Source organism: Leptodactylus fuscus, chromosome 5 (genome assembly GCF_031893055.1).
Source record: "Leptodactylus fuscus isolate aLepFus1 chromosome 5, aLepFus1.hap2, whole genome shotgun sequence".
Lineage (NCBI taxonomy): Eukaryota > Metazoa > Chordata > Amphibia > Anura > Leptodactylidae > Leptodactylus > Leptodactylus fuscus.
In genome coordinates, this window is record NC_134269.1 from 1018722 (window position 1) to 1030853 (window position 12132).

A 12132-nucleotide genomic window follows, 5' to 3' on the forward strand; every position below is an offset into this window, starting at 1 on the left:
GTGACAGTAAAGGGGGCAGTGTACTGTGTAGGTGACAGTAAAGGGGGCAGTGTACTGTGTAGATGACAGTAACGGGGGCAGTGTACTGTGTAGGTGACAGTAAAGGGGGCAGTGTACTGTGTAGGTGACAGTAAAGGGGGCAATGTACTGTGTAGGTGACAGTAAAGGGGGCAGTGTACTGTGTAGGTGACAGTAAAGGGGGCAGTGTACTGTGTAGGTGACAGTAAAGGGGGCAGTGTACTGTGTAGGTGACAGTTAAAAGGACATTATACTGTGTGGGGGGCTTTAAAGGGGACATTATACCATGTAGGTGACAGTAAAGGGGGCATTATACTATGCAGGGGGATTTAAAGGGGGCATTGTACTACACCAATGGGGGTGATTCTGATAAGGATGGCATGGCCTAAACTTTTGATTATGACCCCATATATAATTTTCCTTGGGGCCCCTAAATTGACACACTCGCCCCTTGCCATATTACAGCTTCGTACAGCTCAGAACATGCAATGAACTGTAACAAAATCTCGTTCATCAGACCATGACAAATACAGACGTGGGGAACCTTCAGCTGCGATTGATTGTCCTGAATAGACAGATACAACAATCTGACTTGTATAATAACGTGGAAGGCGGTGTAGAGGTCGGAGATCATAGGTTTGGGGTCAGAGGAAGCGCATTTATTCTGAAAACGGCCATGGCCTGTCCACCGCTCGTGTCGTCGCTTCTATTTCTATGTCCATAGGAATAAAGCTGGACGTTTCTGACTACACATTGGTGATCGCCGCCACTTCTTTGGCTCTACTACGCGGAGTCACAACTTACCTTTATTGATATTGAGGAATGGAAATCGTGTCCATAAGTAAGGGCTGGCTTCTGAATATTTTGGATTCCCACCAAACCCCCTTGGCTTGGCCGGGATGCCTTGACAATGGATGTGTTCCCAGATAAGACATAGACCTATCATCTTGGGAGGGAGACCAGCAGGGTAGACCAGGCCAGCGTTGCGATGCATAATGACACTGGGCCGGCACACATGACGTCTGGAGGATGCCGGAGCACAGTCAAGACAAGTAACAGTGTTTTTTATATCTGATCACCTCCCCTGGCCAGTGTTTGTTGGGGTTCATGGGCCCGCGGTCTCACTTACTGATCTCCTCTCCTCATCACGGCCACCTCTGCTTCCCCTTCTGTCCTCCAGGGGGCCCCAGTGACATGATATGGGATGAAGAAGAGGAAGTGGAGGCGGCCGTGATCAGGAGCGAGGATCGGTAAGTAAATCGGACCCCCTAAGGTCCCAGCTAGAGCTGCTACCCTGGTATTTACCCCACTGCCTGGGACCCAGGAGATCTGCGGTGGGTGGGTTGTGATGTGGCATATAATATTTAATATCCCGCTACCTAAAGGAGGTAACCTATTGTGAGCCAAGACAAGGGGCAATACACTGAATGGGTTCTAGAAGAGAGGGCATTACACTTGTGGAGGACAATGAAGTGGGATTTTTGACCATCAAACGGGGGGACATTGGGTAAAGAGGGGGCATGGCCTAAAGTTTTTGATTAGGGAGCCATCAAACATAATTTTGCTTGCGGCCCCTGAAATGACAAGTTGACCCCTGGATCTGGCCATAGGGATCAGGAAGGGGATCGGTTATTTCCTCTCAGTAGTCTATCTCAATGGGAATAATCCATTATGTCTTCTTCTGGACCAGGATTGTAGATGGAATAGAAGACCCCACTAGGGTACCCACCACCCATCATAGTAGGCCCCAGTCTTGATGTCCTCATCTGGTCGCTCCTTTTGTCCACTTCTTTCTTTCATCCTAAGGAGACGACCTCTAAAAATCTCCAGTCTTAAGACATTGGAGACCAATATGGACGACTCTGGACAGAATGGGAAGAGTTTGGCTTCTTGCTCCTGAATAAAATAACCAGATATCTAGATGAGATGTTTCTCCTCCGTAGCGTCTGTATAGAAAGGGGTTAATCAACGTCTCAGCTCCCGAGGTCCCGTTGGATTTAATTACGAGAAAGCTTCTCCGCCGAGACTTCCCGTAGAGATCTATATAGACCGTAGGGGCGGCCGAGCCCTGTATGGAGGCGTCTGGAGGACACGATGGATCCGCTGCAGAAAATCCACTCAACTAAGGTATGGTGTGAACTGTAGACGATGCCAGAGAGATGAGGGAGAAGGCAGCGTATAGCATCATACCAGACAACACCCAGGTCATAGCAGAGCAACATGGCGAGGACCCAGAATGTCACATAGGAAGAATGGAAGTCACTGATCTACAGGTCAGGTCTATCAACTGGTCAGTGACTACCCCATATACACAAGCTGTGTTGTCCTGTGTGTACTGACCCTTATATCATAGTCAGTAGTACATTTTGTCAGCACAATGTAACTTCCGTCGCCCATGAATGAGCCCCGATACATGGACCTGTCTATGCTTCACCAGGTTCCCCCCTTGTCTATGTCACCATCACTGTCTATTTACTGCTCTCCCGGGTTCCTTGTCACAAAAGATACAGAAATCTGATCGTCTGACCAAATGTATGACAATAAACCTAATAACACAGCATGCATGGAGCGCTCCCTAGTGGCAGCTGCAGGCAGTACAATCAGCTTTATCTCTATATACAGACAGCTGAGATCAAGGTGCAAAATTATAAAGAGAAAAAAAACATTGTTATTGATATTTCTAACCATCTCCAACCTAAAGAAATATATAAAATATCAGAAAATACACAAATTATATCATATAACTTATACCGGCTGTACATATATATTATATACAGTATATACCCAGGTTATACCGGCTGTACATATATAATTATATACAGTATATACCCAGGTTATACCGGCTGTACATATATAATTATATACAGTATATACCCAGGTTATACCGGCTGTACATATATAATTATATACAGTATATACCCAGGTTATACCGGCTGTACATATATAATTATATACAGTATATACCCAGGTTATACCGGCTGTACATATATAATTATATACAGTATATACCCAGGTTATACCGGCTGTACATATATAATTATATACAGTATATACCCAGGTTATACCGGCTGTACATATAGAATTATATACAGTATATACCCAGGTTATACCGGCTGTACATATATAATTATATACAGTATATACCCAGGTTATACCAGCTGTACATATATATTATATGCAGGAGATACCCAGGTTATACCAGCTGTACATATATAATTATTTACAGTATATACCCAGGTTATACCGGCTGTACATATATAATTATATACAGTATATATCCAGGTTATATCAGCTGTACGTATATAATTATATACAGTATATACCCAGGTTATACCGGCTGTACATATATAATTATATACAGTATATACCCAGGTTATACCGGCTGTACATATATAATTATATACAGTGTATACCCAGGTTATACCGGCTGTACATATATAATTATATACAGTATATACCTAGGTTATACCAGCTGTACATTTATCATTATATACAGTATATACCCAGGTTATACCGGCTGTACATATATAATTATTTACAGTATATACCCAGGTTATACCGGCTGTACATATATAATTATATACAGTATATACCCAGGTTATACCGGCTGTACATATATAATTATATACAGTATATACCCAGGTTATACCGGCTGTACATATATAATTATATACAGTATATACCCAGGTTATACCGGCTGTACATATATAATTATATACAGTACATACCCAGGTTATACCGGCTGTACATATATAATTATATACAGTATATACCCAGGTTATACCGGCTGTACATATATAATTATATACAGTATATACCCAGGTTATACCGGCTGTACATATATAATTATATACAGTATATACCCAGGTTATACCAGCTGTACATTTATCATTATATACAGTATATACCCAGGTTATACCGGCTGTACATATATAATTATTTACAGTATATACCCAGGTTATACCGGCTGTACATATATAATTATATACAGTATATACCCAGGTTATACCGGCTGTACGTATATAATTATATACAGTATATACCCAGGTTATACCGGCTGTACATATATAATTATATACAGTATATACCCAGGTTATACCGGCTGTACATATATAATTATATACAGTGTATACCCAGGTTATACCGGCTGTACATATATAATTATATACAGTATATACCCAGGTTATACCAGCTGTACATTTATCATTATATACAGTATATACCCAGGTTATACCGGCTGTACATATATAATTATATACAGTATATACCCAGGTTATACCGGCTGTACATATATAATTATATACAGTACTAGAGGGAGGACCCGGCTTCGCACGGGTATATTACATTTTATGTTTGTGTAGTGGCCTCATAAGAATTGTCCAGTTTTGCACTGGTGTATTTTGTATGTGGTTTGTGTGTATGTCCATAAGCGTCATGTGATTATGTGTATCTCATTTTGGATGTCAGTGAAAAACCTGTGATCAGTTGTTATGGATACCTGGAGTAAAGCTGTATCTAATCCTTCCCCTGTAGTACTGTGTTTAGATGCAAGTATCCAATCCTTGTTGGTGTGGTACTGTGTGCAGATGCACATATCTAATCCTCCCCGTGTGGTATTGTGTGAAGAGGCGCGTATCTATTCCTCCAGTAAGTGAAACTGTGTGCAGACGCGCATATCTAATGACTCTGGCGTGTGGTACCGTGTGCAGATGCGCGTATCTAATACTCTGGCATGTGGTACTGTGTGCAGATGCACGTATCTAAACCTCCCCTGTGGTATTGTGTGAAAAGGCGCGTATCTAATCCTACGGCATGTGGAACTGTGTGTAGACGTGGGTATCTAATCCTACGGCATGTGGTACTGTGTGCAGACGTGCGTATCTAATCCTACGGAATTTGGTACTGTGTGCAGACGCGCTTATCTTATCCTCTGGCGTGTGGTACTGTGTGCAGACACACGTATTTAATCCTCCCCCGTGTGGTACTGTGTGAAGAGGCGCGTATCTAATCCTATGGCGTGTGGAATTGTGTGAAGAGGCGCGTATCTAATCCTACGGCGTGTGGAACTGTGTGTAGACGTGTATCTAATCCTACGGCATGTGGTACTGTGTGTAGACGCGCGTATCTAATCCTACGGCATGTGGTACTGTGTGTAGACGCGTGTATCTAATCCTAAGGCATGTGGTACTGTGTGTAGACGCACGTATCTAATCCTACGGCATGTGGTACTGCGTGCAGACATGTGTATCTAATCCTATGGCGTGTACAACTGTGTGAAGACACGTGTATCTAATCCTCCCCTGTGTGGTATTGTGTGAAGAGGCGCGTATCTAATCCTACGGCATGTGGAACTGTGTGTAGAGGCGTGTATCCAATTACCCGGCATGTGGTACTGTGTGCGCATATCTAATCCTATGGCATGTGAACTGTGTGTAGACGCGCGTATCTAATCCTCCCCCGTGTGGTACTGTGTGTAAACACGCGTATCTAATCCTCCCCTGTGTGATACTGTGTGCTGAGACACGTATCTAATTCTCTGGCTTGTGGTACTGTATGCAGAGACATGTATCTAATCCTCCAAAGTGTGGTATTGTGTGAAGAGGCGCGTATCTAATCCTCTGGCATGTGGAACTATGATTAGACGCGCGTATCTAATCCTACTGCATATGGTACTGTCTGCAGACGCGTGTATCTAATCCTATGGCGTGTACAAATGTGTGCAGACGCACGTATCTAATGCTCTGGAGTGTGGAACTGTGTGTAGACGCCTGTATCTAATCCTTTGGCATGTGGAACCGTGTGCAGACGCGTGTATCAAATCCTTCAGTGTGTGGAACTGTGTGCAGAAATGCGTATTTAATCCTCTGGTGTGTGGGACTGTGTGGAGACCCGTGTATCTAATCCTCTGGCATGTGATACTGCGTGCAGACATGTGTATCTAATCCTATGGCGTGTACAACTGTGTGAAGACACGTGTATCTAATCCTCCCCTGTGTGGTATTGTGTGAAGAGGCGCGTATCTAATCCTACGGCATGTGGAACTGTGTGTAGAGGCGTGTATCCAATTACCCGGCATGTGGTACTGTGTGCGCATATCTAATCCTATGGCATGTGAACTGTGTGTAGACACGCGTATCTAATCCTCCCCCGTGTGGTACTGTGTGTAAACACGCGTATCTAATCCTCCCCTGTGTGATACTGTGTGCTGAGACACGTATCTAATTCTCTGGCTTGTGGTACTGTATGCAGAGACACGTATCTAATCCTCCAAAGTGTGGTATTGTGTGAAGAGGCGCGTATCTAATCCTCTGGCATGTGGAACTATGATTAGACGCGCGTATCTAATCCTACTGCATATGGTACTGTCTGCAGACGCGTGTATCTAATCCTATGGCGTGTACAACTGTGTGCAGACGCGCGTATCTAATCCTCTGGAATGTGGAGCTGTGTGTAGACGCGTGTATCTAATCCTATGGCATGTGGTACTCTGTGCAGACGCGTGTATCTAATCCTATGGCGTGTACAAATGTGTGCAGACGCACGTATCTAATGCTCTGGAGTGTGGAACTGTGTGTAGACGCCTGTATCTAATCCTTTGGCATGTGGAACCGTGTGCAGACGCGTGTATCAAATCCTTCAGTGTGTGGAACTGTGTGCAGAAATGCGTATTTAATCCTCTGGTGTGTGGGACTGTGTGGAGACCCGTGTATCTAATCCTCTGGCGTGTGATACTGTGTGCTGATCTGTGTATCTAATCCTCTGGAGTGTGGAACTGTGTGTAGACGCCTGTATCTAATGCTTCGGCATGTGGAACCGTGTGCAGGCGCACGTATCTAATCCTATGGCATGTGGTACTGTGTGCAGAAGTGCGTATTTAATCCTCTGGTGTGTGGGACTGTGTGCAGACCTGTGTATCTAATCCTATGGCGTGTACAACTATGTGAAGACACGTGTATCTAATCCTCCCCTGTATGGTATTGTGTGAAGAGGCGCGTATCTAATCCTATGGCGTGTGGAACTGTGTGTAGACGCGCGTATCCAATCCCCCGGCATGTGGTACTGTGTGCAGATGCGGTTATCTAATCCTGTGGCATGTGGTACTGTGTGTAGACGCGCGTATCTAATCCTCCCCCGTGTGGTACTGTGTGCAGACGTGCATATCTAATCCTTTGGCGTGTGGAGCTATGTGTAGACGCGCGTATCTAATCCTACTGCATGTGGTACTGTGTGCAGATGCGTGTATCTAATCCTCTGGAATGTGGAACTGTGTTCAGACGCGCATATCTAATCCTCTGGAATGTGGAACTGTGTGCAGACGCGTGTATCTAATCCTATGGCGTGTACAAATGTGTGCAGACGCACGTATCTAATCCTCTGGAGTGTGGAACTGTGTGTACACGCCTGTATCTAATCCTTTGGCATGTGAAACCATGTGCAAATGCACATATCAAATCCTTCAGTGTGTGGAACTGTGTGCAGAAATGCGTATTTAATCCTCTGGTGTGTGGGACTGTGTGCAGACCCGTGTATCTAATCCTCTGGCATGTGATACTGTGTGCTGATCTGTGTATCTAATCCTCTGATGCGTGTATCTCAGTTTGGATATCAGTGTTGTATTGTGCATGTGGAGTGACCGTGTGTATTGCAGTTGGAATATGAGTGAAAGACTTGCAGGTTTGTATTGGCTAAGGGGGAGGGGCACTGTATTTGGAATGCTGTATCTCAGCAACGGTACGTCCGAGCGAGTTGGAGTCTTGTCTTAAACCTTCCCGGATACCTGAAGTATCTCTGTACCAAATTTGGTGAAGATCGGTCCAGTCGTTTGGTTCGCATTAGAGTACAGACAGACAGACAGACAGACAGACGGACAGACAGACAGACAGACAGACAAGAATTCATTTTTATAAGATAGGGAGATATCCCCAGGTTATACCAGCTGTACATTTATCATTATATACAGTATATACCCAGGTTATACCGGCTGTACATATATAATTATATACAGTATATACCCAGGTTACACCGGCCGTACGTATATAATTATATACAGGAGATACCCAGGTTATACCAGCTGTACATATATAATTACATACAGTATATACCCAGGTTATACCGGCTGTACATATATAATTATATACATTATATACCCAGGTTATACCGGCTGTACATATATAATTATATACAGTATATACCCAGGTTATACCGGCCGTACGTATATAATTATATACAGTATATACCCAGGTTATACCGGCTGTACATGTATAATTATATCCAGTATATATCCAGGTTATACCGGCCGTACATATATAATTATATACAGTACATACCCAGGTTATACCAGCTGTACATATATAATTATATACAGTATATACCCAGGTTATACCGGCTGTACATATATAATTATATACAGTATATACCCAGGTTATACCAGCTGTACATGTATAATTATATCCAGTATATACCCAGGTTATACCGGCTGTACATATATAATTATATACAGTACATACCCAGGTTATACCAGCTGTACATATATAATTATATACAGTATATACCCAGGTTATACCGGCTGTACATATATAATTATATACAGTATATACCCAGGTTATACCGGCTGTACATATATAATTATATACAGTACATACCCAGGTTATACCGGCTGTACATATATAATTATATACAGTATATACCCAGGTTATACCGGCTGTACATATATATTATATGCAGTATATACCCAGGTTATACCAGCTGTACATATATAATTATATACAGTATATACCCAGGTTATACCGGCTGTACATATATAATTATATACAGTATATACCCAGGTTATACCGGCCGTACGTATATAATTATATACAGTATATACCCAGGTTATACCGGCTGTACATGTATAATTATATCCAGTATATACCCAGGTTATACCCGCCGTACATATATAATTATATACAGTACATACCCAGGTTATACCAGCTGTACATATATAATTATATACAGTATATACCCAGGTTATACCGGCTGTACATATATAATTATATACAGTATATACCCAGGTTATACTGGCTGTACATATATAATTATATACAGGAGATACCCAGGTTATACCGGCTGTACATATATAATTATATACAGTATATACCCAGGTTATACCGGCCGTACGTATATAATTATATGCAGTATATACCCAGGTTATAGCAGCTGTACGTATATAATTATATACAGTATATACCCAGGTTATACCAGCTGTTATTTGATATATTTGGGTCCATGGTCTTGTCTGACTGAAGCTTTTTCCACTTTCCAGGCAGTTCACACGGGGAATGAGACAATAGTTTCCAGATTCATCCTGTTGGGGTTTCAGAGTCTTCATCACTACCAGATTCTCTTGTTTCTATTTTTCCTCCTGGTTTTTTTGGCCACCATTTTGGGTAACCTCCTCATCATCATCCTGGTGTCCCTCAGCGAGAACCTCAGCTCCCCTATGTACTTCTTCCTATGTCACCTCTCGTCATGTGACCTTCTGCTTTCGGCAGTCATTGTCCCTTTGATGCTTCATATTATATCCACAGACAGTGGATCGGTGTCGTTTTTCCGTTGCTTCACCCAGTTTTACCTTTTTGGTGCCCTGGCCACCACTGAATGTCTTCTCCTCTCAGTAATGTCCTATGACCGATACGTGGCCATCTGTAACCCCCTCCGTTACTTTTCTATCATGGACTTTCAGAGGCGCCTCCATCTGGTTTTTTGGTGTTGGGTCATTTCCTTCTCTGTCATGTTGAACACAGCCTTTAATGTGAAGAAGTTGCAGTTCTGTGGACCCAACATCATCGATCACTTCTTCTGTGATCTGGCCCCACTCCTCCAACTTTCCTGCTCAGACACATCTTTTGTGGAGATGGTGAACCTTTTGACCGGTGTCCCTGCCACTTTTTGTCCTCTACTGTATATCACCGGGACATACACGTCTATATTTGTTACCATACTAAAAATTCCTACCACAACTGGGAGACAAAAAGCCTTCTTCACCTGCAGCTCGCACTTGACCGTGGTCTGCCTCTATTATGGGTCACTCATGGTGGCCTATTTGTTCTTATCGAAGAATCAGACTTCAGGAGTCAACAAGATTCTTTCACTGCTCTACACGGTGGTGACCCCGTTGGTCAACCCTATCATTTATAGTCTTCGGAATAGGGAGATCAAAGTAGCATTTTACAAATTAGTCAATAGAGACCGAAGAACGTTGCAAGATGGTCTACATAAAAGTGTTCTAGATTAGATGTTGTAGAAGAGAGTCCAGGTAGATGGTCTGGCCATGTCATGGGGAGCTCATTGGACATGGACGACCATAGAAGACATTTCTATCTAGATAGATGGTCACACGGGTACCACAGTAGAGTTCGACACCATGCCTGGTCCAAGGTTAGTAGTAGATCTAAAGTCCTTTGGTTTAGGCCCTGAGATTCTATTACTACTTGTAGAATATGCTAAGGGTGAGTATTAGGAATATCCTCAACCCTGTAACTAGATGGGTAACCTTCCCATGACCAGAATGGATTGACCCAACATCCACCAATCAGATGATTCCCACTTGTTTATTTTTTCCCGTGACCATATTTCTTGAAGACAAAGGCCCAAGATGAGAGTTTCCGAGTTTGAGCTTCTGATGACTCCTGGTCCTCAAAGCAAAATCTGTATCAGGCCTCCAGATACTGTGTACCACCCATAATACTGGTGTCTTCTTGTGTCGGAGGGGTGTATTGTGCGGTGTAAACTCCTAGCACACCCAAGGTGATGGAACAAATGTTGTGGCCGGCCCATTGAGAGCAGGAGACTGGGAGAGGTGAAGCCATGGGGGGTAGAAAACTCAACTTATGAAAATAAAAAACTCAATCTTAAAAAAAATTGAGATAAAAAAGTGAATACGGTAAATCTTGTGCGTGCAGAGTTCTACTTTATACCAAGTCTCGCGCTTGTTCACATTGTCTATGGAATCAACCAGTTTGGGACACACCATGTTACATTGTATCAGATACAATGTATGGAGGGGATTGATCAATTCTTCTATACGGCCAATTCTGGCATATTGGACACAAGGCCCTTTCTTGCCCTGATCCCTGATATGCGACTCCAGACAATAGCTGTATGGGCTGTATAGGAGCGCAGTTTCCGAGACCTGGTCTCAGGGTGGATCCGACAGGAGGAGCTTCTGCAGTAGAGTGCAGGTCATTTAGATTTGGTTGAGGCTGGTCCCGGCTGGGTGGAGGAGCCGAGGTCTTAAATAACTAAGATTGCTTCATTCAGTAGGCGGATATCTGATCCCCCATCAATCAGCAATCATACTGGAGATCACTCATCGCTGGCCGTCAGGTCACTAGGGGGCAGAGTCGATAAAGGTATAGCGAGTATGGCACTTAGTATGGGAACAGCGAGGTTTCTGTAGAACCAACCAGGGCAGACCAACTTGGAGAGTCCTACAAGAAAGGAAGAACCGAAGACGACATGTTCACCTAAGTCTACACCTTGGCTATGTCTTCTTGTACTAATATCCTTGTTCCTTGTCTTCATTAATCACTGTCAGTGTCTTCAGTTTATGGCCGTAAAACTACCGATAACTGGAAGTCCAGGCCTGACTAGTATTTCCTGAATATTACCGCCTCTGTCTATGAATGACTTCCTTGTTGGTGACCTCGATGTACTTAGTGATAACTAGAGATGAGCGAACAGTAAAAGTCAATATTGGACTATTGGAAGGAATATGGAACCCCATTATAGTCTATGGAGAAAATACTTCGTTTCAGAGGATCCCACCATTCACCTCAGGAGGGTCACCAAGTCCACTATGACACCCCAGGAAATGATGCCAACACCTCTGCAATACAACTGGGACAGCAGGGGGCGCATGTCTGGGGGCATCTAACACACCAAAGACCCTCTATTACCCCAACATCACAGCCTAACAACTACACACTATACACACTCACTACAACCTCTATCAAAGTGGGGGGAAAACACCTGGAAACCTTCTTTACTCCCCAAATGGATGGACACAAACCCCAATGTAAGCTCCACAAACATTACCAAGCCCTCCTTTATATCACATTCCCCATGACAGCCACA

The 12132-nt window shown here is 43.3% G+C and overlaps 1 protein-coding gene across 1 annotated transcript; it reads left to right on the plus strand.

Annotated features, from left to right (window-relative positions):
* The first annotated feature begins 2177 nt into the window (after positions 1 to 2177).
* LOC142204226 (olfactory receptor 6P1-like) lies at positions 2178 to 10291 on the plus strand. The gene is made up of 2 exons (XM_075275535.1): positions 2178 to 2291; positions 9320 to 10291. The coding sequence occupies exons 1-2, from the start codon at positions 2178 to 2180 to the stop codon at positions 10289 to 10291; spliced, it is 1086 nt and encodes a 361-aa protein (XP_075131636.1).
* Positions 10292 to 12132: the final 1841 nt, after the last annotated feature.